Source organism: Mchenga conophoros, linkage group LG15 (assembly GCF_057382185.1).
Source record: "Mchenga conophoros isolate Kocher_MC1m ecotype Shallow Benthic linkage group LG15, M_conophoros_male_GT1.1, whole genome shotgun sequence".
In the NCBI taxonomy this organism is placed as follows: domain Eukaryota; kingdom Metazoa; phylum Chordata; class Actinopteri; order Cichliformes; family Cichlidae; genus Mchenga; species Mchenga conophoros.
This window is the reverse complement of record NC_140540.1, coordinates 41819633-41844943: the sequence shown is the minus strand read 5'-3', so window position 1 is coordinate 41844943 and position 25311 is coordinate 41819633. Positions and strand designations below refer to the sequence as shown.

Genomic DNA, 25311 nt, shown 5'->3' with positions numbered 1-25311 from the left:
TCATGTCTGCTCTTCCTATTATTGTGGAGCTGAATCAATGCTGGAGTAGTCACACACTGAAAGGGAATGTGAGTGACCATGAAACCATTACACATGGCTGTAAACCAAAACAGGAAAAGTGGATTCTCTTCATCTGGACGCAGCGTTTTCATCCAAGTCACTTCTTTAGACTCAGCTGAATGATTGATCAATGGCTATGAGAACGTTTTGTACCTACAAAGTAAAGAGTACATAACCTTTCTGGATGTCCTTACCTGGATGATTGAGCATGCATCAAGACAAAGCAGAGACAGAGTGTCTCGCAACTATGAAAAGCCTCCGAAAATGATCAACGTATGCATAAATAATAAGGCGGGGGGGAGCTATTGTTCATAATAGAGCATGGAGAGTAGTATTTCCAGCCTGAGGAAAGAAAATGAAGCCTGAAGTCTAGTGGGGTGGCATCAGATACTTCTGTATGGATGCCAGAGGGCAGTGCCTGGGGTGTGCCTGGGGTGTTGTCATTTAGAATAGTGCATAGACGTCTCACCATTATCTATGATGTGATAAAGGCCTGATGTCCTGGGCAGTTTGTAACACCTCCTGCTGAGCCTTCTTGTCCTGGGCCGTGCTCGTCTGCTAACAGTAAGGACCTGCAGCAGTTCACCTACTCCACCATCATCTCAGCGCCTCTTTCCAGAAATCCAAAAATTAGCTTCTTTGTTTTGTTGAGCAGGAGTTGTTTTCTATGGACCTCGTCTCCTGTGTTTTCTGTGGACTTTCACAACTGTCAGTTGCCTTCCAATCTGCACTCTCACCATGATATGTTGTCTGGCCATCAACAGTCTCCAAACTTCAAAATAGAGTTTCTCCATGTTTGGGAATACAGTCACCGGTGTGCATCTCCAACAGGAGTAAGCGAAGGAAACAACCCTGGGGGGCTTTGGTGTTGAGCGGAGGAGGTGTGATTGCCAATCCAAACTGTCTGCGTTGTGTTTATGTGGAAGTCCAATATCCAACTGCAGAGTGTGGCACTGAAGACAAGAGTGCCAAGTTTGTTTCCTGGGGTCATCGTATGAATGCTGAAATGGAGTCAACAAACAACACGGTGATGTACATGTTATCATTTTACATGTGTTTGGAGGCAGAGCTGAAGAAAAGGCATCCTCACAGAGCAATTTATCATTACAGAATATATGATTAGACTTAAACATCATCAACTTGACTTCTGTCACCGTTTCATATTGTTGCCTCAAATTATACAGGCACGGATTGTAATTTATTTTTTTTCTATTGATATTGGCTTTTACAGCCTGTTTTAATTGATTTTATTTTATTTTCTATGGTGTTTTGATTCTTTGATGGGGGGGTTTTCCCCCCCACATTTCATTGTTTTGTGAAGTGGGGGTTAGGCTCTTTTTTTTTTGCTGTTGAACAGTGATATCTCACTTGGGCCAACATGTTAGGTGAGGAAACTGCGGATGGCGCTATGCCTGATCTGTTCTCTGCGGGGAGTAATATGACCTTTGGTTTGGGGAGGGGTCATCAGATTGCTCCAAAGTGTTTTGGGAGGGGTAGGCCAGTAGTCCCGGGTATTGGTGCCCACACTGTAGACCAGTCAGTGATGCACTCACCATTAATGCCAGCAGCTAGCTCCACACCAGCTGCTTGCGAACGCCAAACACACACCCAGGCTGTCACTAGTGACATGTTGAGCAGCTTGATCACTGACTTAGCAAAGCAAATTGGGGAAAATATCACGTCCTCTCTTAACTCTATGCACCAGCCAGCCCCCACCCAGCCACAGTCTCCCCAGAATGTGCCCTCGAGCTGCAATGACCAGTCCCAGCTGAAGGTTGTTGTTCAGTCAGACACCAAAGCTCCACCATACTTTAAGGGTGACAACACAGATCTATTTCCCATCGCTGAATGGGAGGACATGATGAGATGTTATCTACACAGAATCAGCTGTGACACAGATGAAGAAATGTTTGCCATATTAATGTCTAGACTTACTGGCAAAGCCAGAGATGTGGTCAAGGTGTCACTTCGTTGCCGCCCTGAGTTGAATCGGAATGATTACTGCTGTGTTTTGGGTCATGTCGTGGATGCTGGTGGTGTCTCGGTTGATCAGGATAAAGTGAGGGTTATCGCCAGTTTTCAGAAGACTGACCTTATGGATGGTGATGGTTAGGGCTGCTCGATTATGGCAAAAATGATAATCACGATTATTTTCAATGAAATTGAGATCACGATTATTTCACGATATTTATTTAACAATAACAATGCATTGAATAATTGCTTTAAAGATTGTCATAAAATAATGTGCAAATTCTGATAACCGTGCAAATGTTTGCAATATAAAAAATAAATAAAAAATGTAAACATTAATGTTTAGTGAACTTCAAACTACTGCATAATATTTATGCATACAAATAACCAAACATCAAGGCAAGCTGTGTAGCCACACAATGCACAATTGCATCAAACTGACATTGAGGTATGTCAACTAAAGTTGCTGCCTGAACAAAAATAAAATTAAACACTGAAAGTAGTACCTTTTATAAGAAATAAATAAAAACTAGTAGGCCCGAGTCCCATACAATCTCAAAATGGCTCAACAAAACATGGTTCCTGCAACCTTTCAAAGGTTTTTAGCCAAAATCACCAGCCTATTGACATGATCAGGCTTCAGGGATGCACGCAGGCAGTTGACAACATTTCCACCAGTACTAAAGACCCTTTCTGTTGAGGCATTTGTGGCTGGGATGCAAAGATATTTCTTTGCCAGGATGGAGAGTCGTGGGAAGAGGTTCTGTGATAGCTTCCACCACCCCAGTGGGTCTTCCTCTGTGTCCAGGGTCCCTGCCTGGAGGTAGGCCTGATACTCAAAAGCTATGGCCTGGACAAGTTGAAGAGCATGTTCTGCACCTGGAGCTGTGCTGTGAGGGGCCTTAAAGAAGCTGCTTAGGCCCTTTTCCCTCTTCTTTTGGTTTGATGCACCATCATCAGCAACCTCCGTGTTACCAACGGGTGTCCCCATCACTGCAGCCTCCTTTAATGGGACAAACATAAAATGACAGCAACACAGAATGAGGAACCAGTTTTATCTGTCTCGGGTTTGGCATTCTAGAATACAATCCTTAAATAATTACTATAAATAATGATAGATAGATGGATAGATGGATAGATAGATGTTTAGTATCTTTATAAATACCATGATGGACTTCATTTCCATTGTCAGTCTGGCTTTTATTGTCTCTTGGCTGACCTCGCTTACATATCTCAGTTTGAACCTTGGGTCCAGGACAGTGGCCATGTCAAGCAACTCTTGTGTTGGTGAGTCACCATACTTTTCACCAGTATTCTCCTCTTGATGCATTTTGAGAGGTCTGTGTCATCATCTTGCTCAGCCAAGATTGAGTTGTTAAATAGGTGGAGTGTTGGTTTTATTAAAGACACACTCACATATTTCTCTCCAGAAAGTGCATCAGTGAATTCAACCAGAGGTCCCAAGGTCTTGTTGATGGCCTCAAGGACATCAATGTCCTGCCATGAGGGGATGAGGTGCCTGGTTCCTTTGTCTTGGGAGAGGACATGGGCAATGGCCTTCTGCTGCTCAAGGACTCTGGAAACCATGGCCTGCCTAGATCCCCATCTGGTTGGACATTCAGTCTTTAAGGAGTGGTCTGGCAGTTTGAGGTCTATCTGTGCCTTTTTCAGCTCTCTCTTTTTTTTTCCAACTGAATGAAAAGGTGCTGACCACTTTTTTGCAGACCCCCACTGCACGCTCAATCCTGTGATCTTTCATGGCTCTTTCTATAAAAACATAAAAAATATAAACAAGCATTATCAGGATGATGATTGTCATTTCCTTGAGTGTGAATGAATAAGAAAAAGTGAAGGTAGCTTATTTATGTGTTTGTATAATTCATAGAAAATGTGTATGACTGAGAATGAATAAAAGTATCTCTGAATTTAAATCGTTTTTTATTTATTATATTCATTCAAAGCATTATGTTGTATACTTATTGAAAGAAAATCACATTATGCATCATATTCAGTAGGAATTAGGCCTACTCACCTATGGCCAAATGTAATCTGTGCCCAAAGCACTGGAGCCTCATCCAGCCATTCAGTTGTGCAGCCAGTATGACATTTGCAGCGTTGTCTGTGGTTATACAGACGAGTTTACCCTCCTCCAGATCCCACGTAGCCAGTGCTTGTTTCAGACCTGCAGCTATGTTCTGCCCTGTGTGGTCTTCTGGGAAAAATGATGTCTGGAGACATTTCGTTTTCATGTTGAAATCCATGTCAATGAAATGTACCGTGAGGCTCAAATACGGCTCCATGGTGCGGCTTGACCACAAGTCCGTTGTGGTGGCAAAATATTGGGCTGTAGCCACTTCCTTTGCAACACCATCATGACACTCGTCATATAAAGCGGGAATCGCCACTCGACTAAAATAGTGACGAAATGGCAAGTTATACCGTTTGTCCAAAGTGTGGATTAGTTTCTTAAAGCCGGGGGTGTCCACTGTGTTAATTGAGCATTGGTCTTTGGCGAGGAAAAACGTTACCGCGTTTGTTATCTCCTTGTGTCTCTGGGAGCTGGTGGGATATTTAGTCGCGTTGTACATGGTAGCGTGAATGGAGGTCTGTGAGGATGAAGCATGTGTTGTTGAGGGTTTTTCTCTATGCTCCTTCATTGTTTGATTGTATGTCAGTTTGTGAGCGGTCTTCAAATGATTGAATAAATTTGTAGTGTTGCCCTGTGGTGCAGCTACAACACCGTAGCAAAGTTTACACACTATATTGACTTGATCCACGTCGGACTCCGCGAACACATAATGTTTCCACACCACTGAAGTAGTTTTACCTCGCTTTTCAACCAACAGCATTCTTTCTTTAGTAGCCATTATCCTCTCCTCTCCAAATAACGTCTGCTTAGCTTTCCTCAGGTACTCTTAATTGATGTGACGCGTGTTCGAAACGCAGAGAGGTGCGCTCGATTTGCCACCTCGCAAGAGTAAAGCACGAGGGAGGTGCTAATAATCGGCTCAGTCATTTTTAATGATCGTTGAAAGCCCAGATCGTAATCGTGATTAAAATTCGATTAATTGAGCAGCCCTTCTCAGAGGAAAGTGAGATCCTTCCTTGGCATGGTGATGTTTACCAGCATTTCATTCCAGGGTGCTCTCGTATTGCGAAGCCACTTTTTGCTCCGGCTTGAATTTTTGGCTCTGAAGTGGGCTGTGTGCGATAAGTTCAGCCACTGGCTCAAGGGTCACCGGTTCACTGTCTGGACTGATAACAATCCTCTCACATACATTCTGACTAAGCCAAAGCTGGATGACTGTGAACAGCGTTGGGTCTCTAAGCTTGCACCATACTGCTTTGAGATCAAACATGTTCCTGGAAAACTGAACATTGTGGCAGATACCCTGAGCAGGGAACCGTTTGTGAGGCCTTTGGCCCAACGCCTCCTGTCGGAGCCATACTTTGAGCTGCTAGAGCAAGTCAGTGATGTGAAAGATGCCAGTGTCCAAGATGCCTTCCGTTTGACCTGTCAGCCTCAATCGATACGCAGTGCTCCACCCTCTGCTGTGCTTGATGTGTCTCTGTCAACTGATGACGTGTCTTCTCTCATGTCTTCCCTCTGTGAGTGGGAGTCTGCTTCTCACCAGCGTGCAACATCCCTCGCTAGTCACCTGACCTCCATTAGTCCACCTGACTGTGATGTTACTCATGCGCTGTCCCATGCTGATCTCCTGTCTCATCAAACAGGGGATCCTGTGATCTCCAGAGTAGCCTGCTATGTTGAGCGTAAGCGCAGACCCTCCAGACGTGAGCGCTGTCATGAGAACCAACATACGTTGCGGCTCCTGAAACAATGGGATAAGCTCACATTCCTCAATGGTGTCCTCTACAGAGTCGTGAGGGACCCACTGACCAAACACAAGAGATTCCAGTTTGTGGTACCTGACTCCCTAAAACAAGTGGTGCTGTCTGGCATACACGACAATGCTGGCCATCAAGGTCAATCTCGCACACTCTCCTTGGCTCGTCAGCATTTCTTCTGGTATGATATGGAGAAGGATGTGCACGATCATGTGAGAAATTGCCGCAGGTGTGTTCTCAGCAAGACCCCAGAGCCAGCAGCTAGGGCCCCGTTGGAAAGCATTAAGACCTGTGCTCCACTGGAACTTGTGTGCATTGACTTCTGGTCAGCTGAGGACAGCAACAACAAGTCTGTGGATGTCCTTGTGATTACTGACCACTTCACAAAATTAGCACATGCATTCCAATGCCAGGATCAGACAGCTAAGAGAGTTGCTAAAAAGCTCTGGGATGGATTCTTCTGTGTGTATGGCTTCCCTCAGCGCATTCACTCTGACCAGGGAGCTAGTTTTGAGAGTGAGCTGCTCGCAGAGCTTCTGGTTTTGGGTGGCGTTGCCAAATCCCACACTTCACCATACCACCCCATGGGTAATGGTACCACAGAGAGATTTAATCGCACCCTTGGAAACATGTTACGGTCCCTCCCCCCCAGATGTAAGCAGAAATGGCCGCAGATGATACAGTCCATGACGTTTGTGTATAACTGTACGGCACACGAGACCACCGGCTTTGCGCCATTCTACCTGATGTTTGGGAGGGTCCCAAGGTTGCCAGTTGACCTCGTGTTTTGGGATGTCCTTCATGATGACACCATTTGTGACTATGATACCTATGTCAAGTCACTGATGGATGACCTGCGCTCTGCCATGCTCCGAGCCCAGGAACACAGCACGATGGAGCAGAGACACCAGTCTGACCAGTACAACAGAAAGGTGAAGGGTCTGCCTCTTTCACTAGGGGACCAGGCGTTGTTGGCAAACAAGGGAGTCAGAGGAAAAAGGAAGCTCTCTGACAAATGGGAACCTGTTGTGTACATGGTAGTCGACTTGGATCCTGCTCTTCACATCTGCCGTATCAGAGACAAAGAAGGACATAAGCGTGTGGTGCATCGCAACCTGCTACTTCAAGTTAACTTTTTGCCCTTGGACACAACATTGAATGATGATGCTGCACATCCTGCTGTGAGTGTTGTCAGTGGCGCCGCTGAGTCTGACCTGGATGGGTCCGTGACATCTCTTGGGGGCACAGGAGCTGTACCTCCTGCCACTCATACTGTGGATTCTGTCTCCAGCATTGGCGAGTGTGATGACTGCACACTATCATGGATCCATCAGCAATCCGCCACTGACCCAGTCGAAGATGGCGTTCATGCGACCCCTCCTATGATTGGTGCTCCTGATCTTGGTGGGCTGGCTGGTGATGGAGCCTCCCCAGGCTCCTCTGCTGACTCCCATAGTTTTCATTCTCTTGAACCCGAAGATGTGGACTTGGATCAGGGACTTACCACACGTTTTGGTAGAATCATCAAACCAGTTCGGCGCTTGATCGAATCAATGGCTCAACTCAAAACACTCCTTGGTGTTGAACCTGTTCAAGCAGCGGTTATCGATGTGTGCATTTGTTTATTGCTGTATGTTGTCCATTGCTATTGTTTTTGGTAAAGAATAATAGAGGCACAGAGTTGACTGTATTTTGTCAGTCTGTGCAGTCTGATGGTGACGCCCATAGATATTATGGCCTGTTTTGTGTGGTGTAAATGGCACCTCATTTTGTCTATAGTGTGTCCTGGGATCTTGCTAGGCGCTGAGCGGGTCTCAGGTCTCTTATCCTCCTTGGAGGAAGCTATGTTGCTGATCTAATTCATTGTATATGTGATGTGAATTTGTTTGAGGCCACTGTATCTGTTGTTGTGGGTGTATTTATACTAGGGGTGCAACGATACACAAAATTCACGGTTCGGTTCGGTTCGATACTTTGGTGTCACGGTTCGATATTTTTTCGATACAAAAAAATGTTCATGCCTTTTTAATTTGTCATTTATTAAAATTATAAATATATATTTTAACTCAAAAGTACAGTTTTTAAATTTAACCCTAACCCTTGTGCGTGTTTTTTATTTTGACAGCGAATGCGCACCTGCGGACCACTTATGTGCAGCCCTGGTTATTTAGCTCGTCATATTGCAGCCACAGAAATTCTTTTGTCCATGAAACCATAAAGCTGCACTTTCTTTTTGCCTTATAGTCTGATTTGTCATAACTTCTCCGTTTTGTGGTAAGCTTTTCTTTGGCTGTCACTTCTTCACCCTGACCTGTCTTATTTGGCTCAGCAGAACTAAAATATATATCCTGCTGCTTTTATACATGGACTCACATAAGCTCAGCGATTCTCTGCGCGATCAACCTCTCACATGTTTAAGCTTGCTGCGGGAGATTTCACTTGTCATGTTTGCATAGTAAGCTAACGATTAATAAGACGATGTCAGAGGAATTGGTGCACAAATTATCATCACTCACAGATCAGTGCTGTCGCTCTCTATACACAGTTCGCACGATTGCAAAGTGAAAGCAAAAAACAAGCGCAAATTCAAACGCGATTTCAATATGTCACATATTGACAGTGGCTCACCGATGCCAATGACATAATTACCCAGCTACATTTCTGAAAGAATGCAAAAGCATTGACATATATTTTTCCTTCCTACAATAGCCCGACGGGCAGGGCAGAGATAGTTTTTGGTAGCCCGACTGAAAAAATCGCTAGCTCCAGGACGTCGGGCTAGCGATATTGCGAGCCCTGTATCTGATTGAGGAATCACTCATCTTTGGAAAAGAGAGTTTATTACAGAGAAATGTCTCTTTCCAAAATAAAAGCTATACTATCCGCTTCTTCTGGGCTATATTCTCAGCAGCATAAGGAGAATCATGTGCTAACAGCTGTCTAAATGACTCGGCTAAAGTTAGTAGCATGCTTGTTGTTTTTGTCTTTGCACTAGGATGATGTCGGAGTAAATGTGCAGTCATATTCGTTGTGTTCCCACTAGTGCTTTCAGGTTAATCTCGTTGAAATGACCTTAACGCCACAACACGGCAAATCTCCGTTAACGAGCTACCGCCGATCGCCCCGTGCATGGGGCTAGACGGCCAACACGTTAACGAGCTAACTGCGCTAACACACTAGTTCCCACCCATGTAATTGAGCATTGCATGGCACATCCAACATACTGTTTTACTTTAGTCCATGACTCGCTTACCTTCAGGGTCATACGTCACATGAAAACCAAAATAATTCCAAACGCCAGATCTGAATGAGGTTCAACTTGCCTGTTGCAAGTAGAGCTTAACTTCTGTCTCGCTAGCTTGCCCTGCGCTCTTCCTTCTGACTATGCTGTCTGTGTTGAGCGCTCAGTGGATCTGCGCTCGACAGTGCAGCCTAGGCGGAGTAGTCGAACACAGATTCACTGAGCGCTCAACACAGACAGCATCGTCAGAAGGAAAGTTGATAAAATAAATTACAAATGTTGTATTGTTCGATACATATGCGTACCGAACCGAAAGCACTGTATCGAACGGTTCAATATCGATACGAATATCGTTGCACCCCTAATTTATACATTTCATTTTTTTTGTGTACTCTTTAGGATTTTGTGTAATTCTTGGGGAGTGAATGTAACAGGGTCATAAATCACATCTTGTTATAATTACACAAAATGTGTTCTAAACCCCCAAACTGCTCCTTTTATACCTGACTTTTAGGACCTCCAAGCCTGTAGTTATGTTCATTATCAGTTAGAGCCCCTCCTCATTCTTTTCTTCTTCTTCTTTGGTGCAATCCTATAAATACAGTGTACCCCTTTTGCCTCTCCCCTTTTCTACAATTCCCCTGTGGGAGAGGTGGGTGTCCTTTCTTTCCAACACTGTAAAACACACATATAATTCATATTTAGCCACCCTGATGTTTCTGATTGCTTCAATTATTGTCATTATTAAGCCTGTTTTTGTAAGATGTTATAAGTGTGTAGTATGTGTGTATCATAAATGTGTTTTAGGCGCCATCAATGAATATATACTCCTTGCTAGCTTGGAAGTTGTGGTGGGTTGAGCTAACCCTCTTCCCCACTGTTTGTATTTGGTCTAGGAGCTGGAGTGGGCAAATTATTTACTTGGAGGTCTTTCTTTCTTTTAACTTTTTTATGTCGGATTTCATGTTGTTGTTTTTGTTTTATTTTATGTCAAATATGTTACGTGTAAATGCATACTTTATGTTTAATGTAAAAATAAATGCCAGCCTTTTCTACAATTCCCCTGTGGGAGAGGAGCTGGAGTGGGCAAATTATTTACTTGGAGGTCTTTCTTTCTTTTAACTTTTTTATCAGACACGCAGAATCACACCGGTTACAGCTACACACTAGCTGCTTGTTTAGGAACATCTGTCAGCCAAAGTTTTCTCTCTCTGAAGCCAAAACAAGATCCAGCTGGGCGAGACCGAAACAATAAATGCACCTACTGTCCAGCTAGCTATAAGGATCCAAAATCATTTTTTATACATTTTCTTTGTAAAACGGTTAATTTTCATTGGAAAATTGAGAATTTTGAACAAGGAAATTCTGTGAAGATTAATTAACTTTTGAAGCCAGCTTCCCATGGCCAGTTGGACTGAAATAAATCCTGGCAAAACGTTACTCATTTATTTGTTTATTATTCATTAAACTGTATAGAGTTATTGTAATAATTAAACCAGTTTTCCTGTGTAATAATAAAACAAGAGAATCGTTAAAATGATTCATAGGCAGACTGTAATATTATTGTTGTCATTTTTCTTCCAGATCCATTGGACCCGTTTACATTCATTCATGTGACAGATGTGTCAGTCGAAAGCTGATCTGATGGTTGTGTTAAATATCAACACTTCACCGAGTTCTTTTGATTCCTCAGAGACATGGAAGACAAAACACTGCTCATAGACCATTTAACACTTTATTTCACTTTCACGATACTTCTAGAAGGGAGATGCGTCCTGCATGACACGTTGCAGCGGATCTCAAATGGTGACGAACACATGACAGTTTTATTACCGGGCGCCTTATTCTAGTCTAAACAACAGCATTTCAGTAAGTTTCCACTACAAGATGCTTCCCTCTTATCTCCTGCTCTACAGGCAAACATGGACGAGAGTCCTCGACTGAAGGACACCTGCTCTAATGCCTTTATTGTTCAGGGCTGTGTCCACTTAACATACTTCTATATGATTATATGGCACTTTTGATTAATATGAGATTAATATAAGGCCCAGTAATAAAACACTTCAGGTAAGATCATTCCAACAGTTCCTAGAGCTGTTATATATAACCACAAGCCAAACTGAGGTTTGTTTGGTCTCTCATTTGTAGCCCCTCCCACTCACTTGTCCACTCCTGCTTCCAATAAGGATAAAATACATCTGCTGATGTGGTTTAAAAAAACACTGCACCCTGTTCTTAATAGCATAGTTTATTATTGTAAAAACGCAGCATTGGAAATGTACAGAAATGGTTCACAGACACTCGTCTTTTGCACAATCACTCAGAACAATTTACTGCCTTTCTCCACTCATCGCAAATCCATCAGGGCTGTCCATTTCCCCAAATCCTTTTCTTAGTATTTTCATCCAAATCACCGGGTTACCAGAGCAACAGCTGCACAGAGCCTCTTCTTTTAAATAATCTGACCAAAGTGCTGCAGAGGGGCAGCAGTACAGCAGCTGTAGTTACATCGAAGGTCTATCTGTGTCTCAATTACGATTTTTATTTGTGGTTGAAGTAGTTACAGCGTGTCCGTTTGGCCTCTCAGGGCCGCCGTAGTGTAGAGAAGGCGTAAGCAGGCAGAATACATCTACAAAGGCTGGTACTGAAACCAGAGTGAGAAGACTGGTTTACCAATAAAGGGGATCATTTATTGTTTGCCACACTGAAGGACCGAAATAATGAGACTGGAAATAATTTCCATGAGACTGGACTAATGAGTTAGTCCGGTCTCGTAGAAAACACGTGAAATAGTCATGAAAATGAATCACTGCACATGAATATGGACACAGCTTGTTTAGAAAATATTGAATCCAATTTCAAATGCACAATTGAAAATAATGCAGCTTTGAAAAAGCATCAACGGCTTTACTTTAACCAAAAAGCTGATCTTTCTTCTTTTTTTCACAGTATAACTTGAGTGTAGAAATCACAAGTTCAAACTGCAGTCTCATTATGAGAGACTTTGTGCACATGGACATAAATCATTGCAGGCTAATGCAAAAGTACGGCTGTGTAAACTAAAGAAGGGGGAGACACGGGAGACAAAGGGACAAATATTACAGCTGAGATCATGGGAATGCAATTCAGTTCAGTTCAGTGTATTCAATATGTCATTATTATTATTATTTATAGAGCAGTTGTTCAAGGCACGTTCTACTGTAAGGTAAAGACACCCCAACAATCAGTAAATCCCTTATGAGTAAGTGCTTTGGTGAGAGTGGGAAGAAAAACTCTCACAATGAATTACTCAGTACTCAGGCCACATAACCAGAGACTGTACACAAAGACTAATCTGTTTCTTTATTCTGCTTTTGCAGCTGCTTCCTTTAGATGTTGCCCCACCGCACCTCTACCTCACCAGCCCTGCATATCCTCCTTCACTACATCCATGAATGTCCTCTTCGGCCTTCCTCTTCTCTTCCTGCCAGCATCTGTAGTGCTCTTTTTTACCATGAAGTCAGACTGCCATCATCTCCTTTCTTAACCTTGCTTCAACACCTCTTTTCCCTTCATGGTTCATCAGCTTTATCGCTCTGTGATAAAAAGAGGTCACTGCCTCTCTCCGAGACGTATCCACACCTACACAGGTATGTCATCTGAAACAGCTTCAGTGTTTTTAACATCATTATTTTATTCTTGGTCACAACCAACATCTTGAAGGCAGGAACTCCTCCCCAAACCGGACTGTGCACTACAGCGTTGTCCAGCTGAGAATCATGGGTAGAGATTTGAAAGTCATATTATCCAAACTGAAGATTTGCTGCCTTTTGGCTACAGCTAGAAATCCTGTCCATGAAGATTATAAACAGAAAGTCTGTCATGGCAGATCCAGCAGGGTCCAACACCCAATGGGTCTCATTTACTGATGGCAAAAAGCAGCTCTCACTATAGTGGTACATGGACAGAATAGCCTATAACATTGGGCCTGAAATATCCCACACTCCGTCCCTGACAAGACTCCCCAAGGGATGCAGTGATTTGCCTTCTCAAAGGATTGACTTACACTTTAGGAACATGTTTTAAAGATGTTCATATCTCAGCTTTCCACAAAAGAAGCCTCATACTGAAGGGTACAGTACACTTACATGAAATCTACCGAGTACATTCAAGCTCCCACTTCAGATTCTGGATATTTTTGGGGCCCTTATTGTCTAGACAATAGCTGCATGGACTGACAGTTGCCACGGAGAAAAAAAAGTGATAAAAATTATTACATGTCACTGTAAGATTCAGAGCAGAGGCAGAGTACACTGGTGTACGATGACACCCTCCAGATTTAATTCTGAACGAGCAGACTCTAATAGACTTCTTTAATCCTGATATGTGACACCGTGTACTTTGTAGAATAAGTCACCTGTTCCTCTCACTCTTCTCTCTGTGGAGCTATCTGGCCTGTTAGCTCCACCGGCTCCGAGTGCTAATTACTGACATTTCTCCTGAGGCGCCCTACTGCGCTGTGGTTGTCTCAGTACCTTTCATTCCACCAGTGGGGACACTCGCAAAGGTCACACGCCGCATAACACACACCGTCTAGTGAATCAATGAGTCAACCTGTGTGTGTGTGTGTGTGCGTGTGCGTGTGCGTGTGCGTGTGTGTGTGTGTGTGTGTGTGTGTGTCTGAAAGAAAGAGAGAGAGAGACATGCATCCATTGTAGCGAGTGTCTGTGAACTTATCAGCACTGAAACTTTCAGTCATTCCACATTCTTTTAATCCCACCAGTGAAGAGCCTGCGCTATTATTCGTAGCTATAATTTACAGATGTTCCCTAAATGCATCAAAAACATGCAATCATGAAGCTACTGTTTGTAAAGAAGACTGAACAGCTCACTGATCAAAACGTGAATGTGCAGAATGGCTGCAGCTTTCTCAAAAACTGCTCATCCAACCAACGTGTGAGTGATTAAAGTCACGTTAAGGAACCCAAAACCAAAAATTAAACAAATAGCGAGAGAAATGCTTATAGTGCGCCTTTTTTTCAGCTTTCTTTATGAAAACCAGCTTGAGAGCATCAGACTGACAAAGACTGATGTCAGTGAATGTCGACACAATGATAGCCAAACAAACATTGTCTCTGCCATGAATGTGGAAGTCTGTGGAGTTCATAAATACTTAAATATGGATTAAAAATGTGACTTTGCTATATTGTCTCCAAATAAGAGGAAAACACCAAACCAAGCCCAGCTGACATAAACTCATTTTCCCAGTTATCTTAATGGATTTTGCCAAAAGGGAGAGGGAGCCCCTCCAACACTCCTTTGTCTCTGCAGCCCTCTCTACCCAGAGTAGATCTCAGGTATATGCTGAAGCTGAATCACGATCTGAATTTTGGCATGTTTTTCTGCATATTTCCCACAAGTTGAATCTTAATAATAAGACTTGAATCATAAGCTGGCAACAAACCATAGACTTCTTTCTTGCAGGCCCTGTAGGCAGCTTTGCTGGGAGGATCATTTTATCAGAGATTTGTATTTGAGACGAGAGAAATAAATTTGATAGAGGTTTCATTCCAGAATCAGAAACCTTTAAAAGACCATTACAGCCACCCTCCCATATTGGACTGAATAAAGATTTGATAGCTATTGATCCCTCACTAACCTATGAGTCTACAGTTTGCTATATGTGCTCGCAGACTCGTTAGGATCCTAAACAGATGTTTCCCTTGAAGTGGAACTGGGCCAAAAGTGCTTTAACAAAGGCAGATTATTGCAGATTAGAGGTTCCCCTCTGCGTGCTTTGTTTTTCCTGCCCTTAAAGATGTACCCATACTCTTACTCAGGCCTGATGTTTTTACACTAGTTTCATTAAGGTTCATTTTCCCCAAAGGTTCAGAGCACAACTGTGAGTGTTGTTAATAAGGGACGTAAAGTCCAGGCTGTGTGTGAGCAGCAGGGTTGTGCGCTGCCAGTTTCAGGTGATGGTTGTTATACATTTGCTTATCTAAGATGGCATCTCTTCTGCGCATGTGCATCTCCTTTCCTCCTCAGCTGCCTGTCAGACCCATCAACACATGCAGAGAAAATGTCAGAGAGGAACGAAGCTGATATCGCCAATCTCTGCCTCCTGCCTGAAAAACAAATTAAAATCAGCAGCGCTGGATATTTGTGAATCAAAAAAATGCACAGCAGGTTTCCTCCCAGAGTTGATCTCCAGTTTGCAAGAAAATATCAATGTTTCAAAGGTATGGTTTGGTTTATTTTAGTCAAAAGGTATATAGCAACATTTAAGAAAAAAGGTATTAAGGTTTAAGTGATGATAAACCACGTCCCACAGCCAAGCAGAGCTTTTCTTCTTCTTTTCTTGTTGACAGTTTTAACCTGAGGGATCAGTTCACAGTTCAGGACTCCTGAATGTTAAAAGAAGAGCACGGTCGCTGCTTTCAGGCGTGGCCTCTTGAACCGCTCTCAAAGAATGAGAGCCAGCTCTCATCACCAGCAGTAATCCTTCACACAGAGTTAATGTCATGTAGACACAATCGTTGATTTTTGCTCTTTGCATAACTACTTTGAGGTTTGTGGTGAAATCACAAAGTGTAAGTTATTAGTAAAAAACTTCCACGGAGCGATTTATGAACTGGACGGGAGTGCATGTGGACATGTAGACATGTCCGAGGAGATATCGTGACGAAGAGATTCGCCAAAAGTGAAAAATTATAGTTGTTCATTGACAGTGCCACAGTCAAGCACCAAAACTCTCCGAGCAACTACAGCATGAATACGGCGTCTGATTGACTGCAGTGATGGAGCCATGACATGCGTGATCAATCCTGGAGTCCCTGATTTGTTGCTTGAGCCTCGCTTCTTGGACCAGTTCTGCTCTGAGAGTTTGAGCTACCATTAAGTTACATTAGTTGTCACCCTGACATCTCATTTCACTGTTACACCAATGACATGTCATTATATCTCCATCAAAACTTCTTCAGACTTGGACACTGCAGAGTTGCCTACTGCATGTGAGAGAGTGGATGTCACAGAACTTTCTGCAGCTGAAATCTGACAAAACCAGTTGTATCACTGGTCCTCTGTCAGCAAGTTAAACCATGCTTGCACCACTGGTTTGACCAAAACAACAGTTTTTGACAGCATGTGTGTAAGAATGAGGCGTATAGAGTTGTTTTGTTAACAATGCACGCTGCTGACATCACTATCTGTAGTTCAGTTTCAGATTGGACAGAGTACAGAGTGTCTTTCTCTTTTTTGATTATGGGATTTATGGGTGTCTTCTGATGGCACCTTTTTGAAAGCCAAGCCCTTTGGGTAACTGGAAACCCAATATTCTTCTCCACAGATAACTCTCCTGCATATGTTGTTTTACTGTTGCTAAGACTTGAAGAAAATCGCACACCTCACTGGAGAGAAAGATCGGATTGCAAGGTAATTACACTGAAGGACACGCAGGGAAGACAAGTGATTAACAGCTGTGAAAATGCCACATTTGGTTGAGGTGTGCTTGTGGTTTTTAAAAGCATATGGGCAAGAATAGACGACGCCCCGAGGGGGTTCACGGGTGATCTCGGTATCCCACAGTGTTGTTAAAAGTCTGACGGTTGTTACAGGAGGAGAGATGGCAGTCACTGTTAGAGGCTCTCGTGCTGCTGCTGTTTGCCTCTGCAGCCATCACCGTCATTCTGCCTCAGCGGCAACAGAAAAGTAAATGAGAGAGACGTCTGCTCAAATTCTCTGGAGGCGTAGTTGGAGTTCTTTAAATCCCTGAGGATAAACTGAAAGATGCCAGTCTCCTCCTGTCTCCAGATTCTGGATTTGACAGTAAAGTCCTTGGACTTTATGTTTAAGGTTGTGTTTGTCTGCACATCTGTAGCGCAACACACACACATGCTCAGTGAGTCCCCTGCTGAAAGGACGAACTTCAAATCCACTGACCAAATGTCAGAAACAAGGTGGATAAAAACACATTGTGATATAGCAAACATATAACTCTTCTCATTGGCTCCGCCTTGTTCCGGCGTGTCACTTCTCATCAGCACGTCCTCAACACCTAATGTGGACCTTGTTAATTTCGTGGACATCTAAAGTGGTTATTTAGTTATTTGCAGGTTTGGGCAGCATGGGGCACCTAGCCTGGTGATTCTTACGGGATGCGTGTCCAGCCGGGATTCAAACCCGTGACCTGTTGTTTCAAAGACAGTCATGTTGCTACCACACTAATGTTCATGGTATTTCAAAGAGTTACATTAAACATCATCTGGAGGCTGTTTAATGCACCCTGGGATGAGAATGCTCCTCCTCCTCGCTACCTTTACACACAACATGCCCTTTGGAGGCGGTCCTTGATGCACAGCATGTGTGTCTCTTGGCATTGTTAGATAATGGTCTTGCAGTCCTAAAACATTATAAGGGATGACTGTGGTTCAGGATGATCAACCAGGATTTAGTGGTTTGTATGCTGTTCAAACCTTTCTGATGCATTTCGTCTGCGCTTGTGTTTTACTTTCACTCACTGGTTAAACTGACACACACGTCCCTCAGTTGTCATGCGCTGGGCATCAGAGCCATCTCAGAGCTCAAGCTCAGTGATTTGAATGATCAGGATCCACATCTTAACAGCTATGCTCCCAATACTTTTAATCTTAATAATTAAAATGAAATGAGAGACAAAGATAAGCAACATGGGAGTCCATCAGCACGACTCGTTTTTACAGACAGCCTCTAATGGCCACTCGAGAAACTGCAGTTTTTGACATTTTGTTTTTGTTTCCTTTGCCTCTGTACTGAACATACAGATAAAAGTACAGTTTCTAAAATTTAGACTGCTCCTCTGGGAGTTCTGCTGCTGGGGTCTCTGGAGAGCCTTTGCCTTCATTGTGACTGATGATGATCAATTCCTGAAGACGAACAGGCGCATACCTTTCTGGTAAAAATAGGTACCTTAGACAGTAAATGAATCTATTGTTCCATTGTTAATGGAGACGGGCCAAATACTCTTTGTCTTTCACTTGTTGAGAGTAAATTTTGCATAAAAATCTTTTCCATTTTTCCCGGGGCTTTCTATCATCCTGCTCCTCACCCTTCTCTCTCTCTCGCTCTCTCCTGCTCCTATACCACATCACGCAATTTCATGCTCTCCTGGGGGAAGCGTCCATATTTGTTTATCTTTAAATAACCTGTTTATTCCCCCAGAATGTACTTGTTCTACTCGGAGGATGCTGGGAGGGTGTCAGCATGCGGGGGGCGACCTACGGTCCCTTTCATCTCTGCTTTTCATTTATTATTCAGTCCCACCAGCAAGTCTGCAACGAAAGGCTTCACGTCGTCCTTATCAGGCCTGCTTCCAATAATTATATTCCCTGTTATTAGTGCTCTGCTTTCTTTACTAGCACACACACACACACACACACACACACACACACACTTGTTTAGTTTTTTTAAATTAATGTTTGAAACAACAACGATTTCAAACAGGAAAAGAAATCAGTGGTGCTGCATTGCCTGCTGGTTTGTTCATTTATTAAAAACACGATGTGGTTCACTTATGATGGATATGCAACTCCGTGGATTCCATACTTTCTGTGATGTACCACAGATTCTGAGAGACGGTCGTTTTTTATAGCACAGATTTTACAGTTGTAGTGGCAATGCTTTTTTTCTTTCTCCAACACATGTCTGAGAGTGAAAGAAGAAGTTCTATGCATGTACTTCTCGCACATCCTTAACAGGAACTTTGCCCTAGAGACTACAAACTAACTTTTTCTCTCAGTTTGCCTGACACTAGATTCTGCCTCCCTTTCACAACACAACCCAGGAATCATCAGTATTATGCTGCTCTTAGTTTTATGGGTGTTGGTTTTGCAAGAAGATGATGATGGAGAAAGTTCATCCATCCCTTTTCTTCCACCGATCCATTTGAAGGACACAAGGAGCTTAGAGCAGTGGTCATTGGACAGGTTACCTGTGGCAATGTTTTTGAGTTGTGGGAGATCCCAGAGAGAATCAATATCAAACCAGGAAGGCCAGCCTGCATTTGAACCCTCAACCTTCTTGCTTTGAGAATACGAAGATGGCCCTGACATAATGAACACTTATTCAGGATCATGTGATGTATAATAATAATCGAATATAGGCCACCACTAAACAATAACTGGCTAATTCAGACCTTCCCAAAGTGTGGGGCCCGCCCCCCCTGCAGGGAGGATGCGGGATGAAAAGGAAAAAAAACAAACGCTTGGACACTGCTAGCACGGGCGCCCACACAAACGCAGAGCAGGAGATGAAGCTGAATATGTTTCCAAACCAACTTCATTCTGAGCCAAAGACTAGAAAATATGGTGAAGCAAATCTGCCCTTTGGCTTCACCTGCACAGGTGCCGAGGTAGGTCTCCCTGCAGGATTGGTTTCCCCTGCGTCGGGAGCAGCGCTGGGCTGTTTAGATCACGGACAAACAGGATCCCACATTCTTGATTTTTAGTTCACAAACACTTGTTGTAATGACTAACTACTCCTGACATGTTGGAGATGTGAGCTCTTTATACAGTAAAGTTACAGCTGGATACAAATAACATCAGGCTCATCCTGCCACGATTTGTCCCCCCGGTTCTAAATCACAGACTAACAGGATCCCACAGCTGTTTATGTTTTTGAACACATTTTGAACAGAGAGGCGTTTTTTTTTTGAAAAATGTATTGACAGCAATGTTGAACATTATTACACAGGAAAAAACAACTACAGGTAAAATAATGACACCGTGACGCCTCTGCCTTTGTAAATGGAGGGACAGTAACTGCGTGTAAAACCTGCAGACAGTCAGATTAACAGTATTTCGTCTCTATCATTCTGCAATTCATCTCATGTAAACAATAACGTGGCCACAGCGTGACGTGGAAAAAGGCACATACCTTTGATGTTGTGTGACGAACTCTGTATTCCTCGTAAAATGCAAAAAAAAGTTTTAAAAATCTCAGTTTTCGGTGATTGGAAACGCCGTTTACGTGGATGAAACAGCTGCGCTTTCAAAAATACCCGTGTAGGTGCGGACGCAGCGTAAAAGAGTTAGTAGTTTCTTTTATTACCACCTGTAATTTATTGCAGATTACTTGTATTTGCTTAATTGTTTACTAAATGTTTGAGGTGTGAAATAAATCGCAATGGAGCAAAATATGGGCGTGTGTGGTTGGAGGATGTGTGCGTGCGTGCGCGCAGGGGGGGCGCGAACATTTTTCTTGTAAAACAAAGGGGGGGGGGGGGGGGGGCAGCAAAAAAGGTTTGGGAACCACTGTGTTAATTCAGACACCTTAATGTCATGTTTCTGGGTCATTGGACCCAGTTTTCTATATTTTGCATTGATTTTGTTCCTTTTCATGTCACAGAGTCTGTTGGTAATTTCTGGTTCATGTTCTCTTGCCTGTCAGGCTCTTTTGTTGAGCCTGTGTCTCCTGTGAGAATCTGTCTTGTCGCCTGTGTTTAGGATTCTGTGCATATCGCTCCCTCGCCCTCTGTGCGTCTTAGTCATGTCGTTGTGTTTCGTCTCCCTTTTCCGTTCACGTTTCCTTCCAGGTTCCCTTCCCTGTGTGTCATGTGCATTCATGTATGTTCTCTCCAGTCGTTCATGTCTCTCTGTCTCTCCCTCCATGTCTCATCTCTGTTATCTGTATCCATGTTTCCTTCGATGTGTCTCCTCCCATAGTTTGTCTTGTTCTGGTGTGCGGTCCTTTGCAGCTGTAGGATTTTACATTCAACATTCTTTGGATAGAAGAACGAGATAAATAAAGATAAAAATAAGTTTAAGAGGTAATGCGCACATTATATACAGAGATAAAATATCTAAATGTATCTGCAGGTACAGTTCAGGTTCCACGTTCTCAGCGTTAACTTTTAGTTCCCAGTCTAGTTTATTGTTTAGCTTCGTCTATGGTTGCCAACTTTTTAACTTTCAAATAAGGGACACTATGGAAACACAATGCACAACCAGCGGGGCATAGTGTAAATGTGCACTGTATGTGACACTGCAGGCTATGATCAATATACGGGAAATTTAAGGTAGAATCAGGGACAAAACAATGTTTGCTCATTAAACAGGCCATCCCGGCTACAACGGGACAGTTTGGCAACCGTGGCTTCCTCTTAGTTCTCCTGTGTCCTTTGCTTTTGCTTATTGCTAACCAGCCTTTAAATGAATGTTTCACATTTTGTTAAAGTAATGTTTCTGTGAAGGTTCTCAGTCATCCATCGTAGGCTAAGGAGCTTGGAAAGAAAAGCATCTGGACTTCTTTAGGTGGCTTGAAGACGTTTCAGCTCTCATCCGAGAAGCTTCTTGGGTTCTAGCTAGCCTCACAACTGAGACCAAGTCCTTAGACTTAAATTAATGTCGTTGCCACACGTCTTGGGTTCACACTACAAACAAAAACTCTGCAGCTGCAGCCTTTTAACATCTAGCTAGTAAGTGATATCTATGGCATTAAAATTCCCAACAGATGAAATGGAAATCACGTGGCTGTTACTTCATCAGATTCCAACTATACCTTGTATGTCAAAGACGGATGCATTCTCGAAGTCCCTCTGCATGTTGATGCTATATTTTGATGCCTGCATGTAGGCTTTCTGGAGCCGTGTGTTTATCATATTTAGGGTGGAGTGCTTAATTGCTAGCTAAGGCTAGCTAGTTAGATTAGTATAGTATCTGTAAAATAGTGGCAGGAAAGTAGTAGAATTTCAACTGGGGCACCAGCCATCTCTCCCACTATCTGGGAAAACTTAAGGATTACAAGAAAAAGCTCAAGACATTGAACTGCTACCAAACAATCCATCATCCATCTGCAGGATGCAGCACAACGCTGTAACTGATGAGACCCAATGGCTTTAATGCTTCCATCTCTGTCACGGTATGGCATGGCACACCGTGGAAGGAGTGGGGAAGGAGGACCCAGGCGCGGTACTCTGTGTATAAACAGTGCATTTATTTACAGTGATGGAAACAATAACAGTAAATCCCCGTGCTCTCCCGTGACTCCCGTGTCGTGTCTTCCCAAAAAGTCCGTGCTCCGTGTTCTCCACTCTCGTGTGTCCACACACACACCCCGTGCCTGCTGCCCTCCGATGTTCCACGCTCCTCCTGAGGGGAAAATGACAGAGGCAGCCGTCAAGACACTTAATTCCAGTAGGCATACACTCAGACTTTAACTAAGCAGAAGACTAACGTGGAGTCTCACGGAATGATCCCGCGTCGGTGGGAGCTCCAAGACTCTCCTAAGTAGCTCCCCCGACGAGCCCTGATCAGCGGCAGGTGTGTGGCTTCGGGTGTGGCCAGTCCTTCCGCAGAACCAAAACAAGCAAAAACAACAAAACAACAAACCGACCCAGTCCACAGTCTCAGAGTCAGGCCGCGCATCCCGCAGCGGTGCAAAAAGAAAACGAAAAGACGCCACAAGCAGTCACAGGCGGCCCATCAACACAACAAGAGAGTTCAGGGGGCCTACCTCGAGCCCAACGGCGGCGACGTAGCAGCTCCGGCGGACGGCCCCGGGTCCGGCAGCAGCAGCAAAACAGTTCAGGGGGCCTGCCACGGGTCCGGTGGCGGCGGCGCTGCTCCTCCGGCGGCCTGCCACGGGTCCGGTGGCGGCGGAACGGTTCTGGTGGCCTGCCACGGGTCCGGTGGCGGCGGCGCTGCTCCTCCGGCGGCCTGCCACGGGTCCGGTGGCGGCGGAACGGTTCTGGTGGCCTGCCACGGGTCCGGTGGCGGCGGCGCTGTTCCTCTGGCGGCCTGCCACAGGTCCGGTGGCGGCGGAACGGTTCTGGTGGCCTGCCACGGGTCCGATGGCAACGTCGCTGCTCCGGTGAGCAACAGCGAGGCGTGGCACCAGGTCCATGACGCGCCGATCGCTGACGTGGACGCACCGGACGTGGACGGCGAGGAGGCCGCGCTAGACGTGGAGGTCCCTCCGGTCCGCTGACCTCCGGCCGAGCGGGACCCTCCTCGGCCGGCAGCGAGAGCTCCTCCTCAGCCGGCAGCGAGAGCTCCTCCTCGGCTCGCAGTGAGAGCTCCTCCTCCGGCTCGCCGAGCTCCTGCTCGGGCATGCTGAGCTCCTCAGCTGGCAGAGCGGGCTCCTCCGGCTCGCTGAGCTCCTGCTCGGGCATGCTGAGCTCCTCAGCTGGCGGTGCGGGCTCCTCCAGCTCGCTGAGCTCCTGCTGCTGCTGGACGAAGTCTGTGGTTTCCCAAGCTTGCACTACCCCCCGGGCCTTATGCAGGGTGCAAAGGCAGGCGGAAACTCCCTTAAGCTGGCCAAGGTAGGGATTTCCCACCAGGATTGCCTCGATGGCGTTTAACCCCACCACTCTTGCCCTTGTGTTGGTGGTGTGAGCTACCCAGTCCATCAGGCGTTGGACGCGTGTGAGGTCGCTCTCTCCGGACAAGGCCGCTGGAGTGGGTAGTGGAATGGAGGCTGCTGCTGGTGGAGAAGATGGCTGAGCGGGTGATGTGGACGGTGAACAGGATGAAACGGTAAGCGGTGAGGTAGATGTCGCGGGGGATGATTCAGCAGGTGACGGCTGGATTACTAGCTGGGCGATAGGCTGTGGTACAGCGACCAGCTGGGCCGCGGGCTGCGCTTTGGCTACCGGCTGGGCAGCTGGCTGTGCCGCAGCTACAGGTGGCTGCTGAGCAGGTAACTGAGCCGAAAGCGGACGGGCAGCTGACCGTATAAACATAGCCCCAGAGTAAACAGTTGAGGTGAGTGACGATGAATTGTCCATATGACTCACCACAGCCGGCTGTTGAGATGTCTGTGGATCTAGCTGCGGTGAGGAACGCTGGCGGCGCGAACGTCGTTTCCGTGTCGGCGTCGGGGCCGGCGTCTCAGGCAGTGAATCCACCAGCTGTCCGAGCTGGTTGGCAGCCTGAGGAGGAGAGTGGAGGTGGAGGGTGGAAAGTAGGAAGTCCAGGACCACTGCATTAAGGGAGTCCACCAGCCAGGGGAATTTAAAAAGCATCTCCTGCAGCCGCCTCTCCACGGCGCGACGCAAACCTTCCGCTGGCTTCTCCCACCACACCTCACATAGGTGGTACACTTCATCCATAACTTCCCTCCTGAGCCTCTCCTCGGAGACCACTGGGTCCATAAGTGGCGGGATCATTCTGTCACGGTATGGCATGGCACACCGTGGAAGGAGTGGGGAAGGAGGACCCAGGCGCGGTACTCTGTGTATAAACAGTGCGTTTATTTACAGTGATGGAAACAATAACAGTAAATCCCCGTGCTCTCCCGTGACTCCCGTGTCGTGTCTTCCCAAAAAGTCCGTGCTCCGTGTTCTCCACTCTCGTGTGTCCACACACACCCCGTGCCTGCTGCCCTCCGATGTTCCACGCTCCTCCTGAGGGGAAAATGACAGAGGCAGCCGTCAAGACACTTAATTCCAGTAGGCATACACTCAGACTTTAACTAAGCAGAAGACTAACGTGGAGTCTCATGCAATGATCCCGCGTCGGTGGGAGCTCCAAGACTCTCCTAAGTAGCTCCCCCGACGAGCCCTGATCAGCGGCAGGTGTGTGGCTTCGGGTGTGGCCAGTCCTTCCGCAGGGCCACACCCCTCAGGCCTGCAGGTGGCTGAGCTCCATCCTCCAAGCATCCCCGCAGGCATAAACACACACACTCACATCTACAATCATGGAGGAGAGCAGCAGCAATACCAAAATACATATAATAATAATAATAATATAATACATGACTGCTCAGGGATCCTGGGTCGCCCAGTCCCAGGACCCTGACAATCTCAGTGCCAAACAACACGGGACAAACAGAGGTCAAGCATCCAAATCTATATTGGTGGAGTGGCATGGACCTCAGTAACAAGTGGTTTCAATCCAATGCATCAGTCTATATCAAAAATAATCATTAATAATAATTACTAATACACTTTATAATATCTTGATGCATTCTCAATGATCCAGGTAAGTAATCTCCAAAAGTTGCTTCTGTTCATCTGGACGCAGCGTTTTGTGGGAGAAACGTTTCGTCATCATCAGGTGACGTCTTCAGTCTCAGCTGACTGCAGGTTTCAATCTTTTTTTTTATTATTATCTCTTTTATTGGGACAGCTGTTGAACATAACAGTAGTATGCCTTTTTACACTTTCTTTGCTGTCACATTTTAACTTATAATTGAAAAATAAAGAAGAAAGAAAAAGAAAAAAGAAGAAAAAAAAA

General features: G+C 45.0%; 2 protein-coding genes across 2 annotated transcripts; both read right to left on the bottom strand.

Moving 5' to 3' along the window:
* Positions 1-2204: 2204 nt before the first annotated feature.
* Positions 2205-3279, bottom strand: LOC146558971 (zinc finger BED domain-containing protein 4-like). Its single transcript, XM_085246470.1, has 2 exons — positions 3197-3279; positions 2205-3034 (listed from the first exon to the last, which is right to left on the bottom strand). Exons 1-2 carry the CDS (start codon positions 3215-3217, stop codon positions 2624-2626), a joined length of 432 nt encoding a protein of 143 aa, XP_085102596.1. The 5' UTR covers positions 3218-3279; the 3' UTR covers positions 2205-2623.
* A 13458-nt stretch (positions 3280-16737) lies between these two features.
* LOC146558970 (uncharacterized) lies at positions 16738-24260 on the bottom strand. Its single transcript, XM_085245924.1, has 3 exons — positions 23754-24260; positions 22589-23657; positions 16738-16973 (listed from the first exon to the last, which is right to left on the bottom strand). Exons 1-3 carry the CDS (start codon positions 24258-24260, stop codon positions 16738-16740), a joined length of 1812 nt encoding a protein of 603 aa, XP_085102050.1.
* Positions 24261-25311: the final 1051 nt, after the last annotated feature.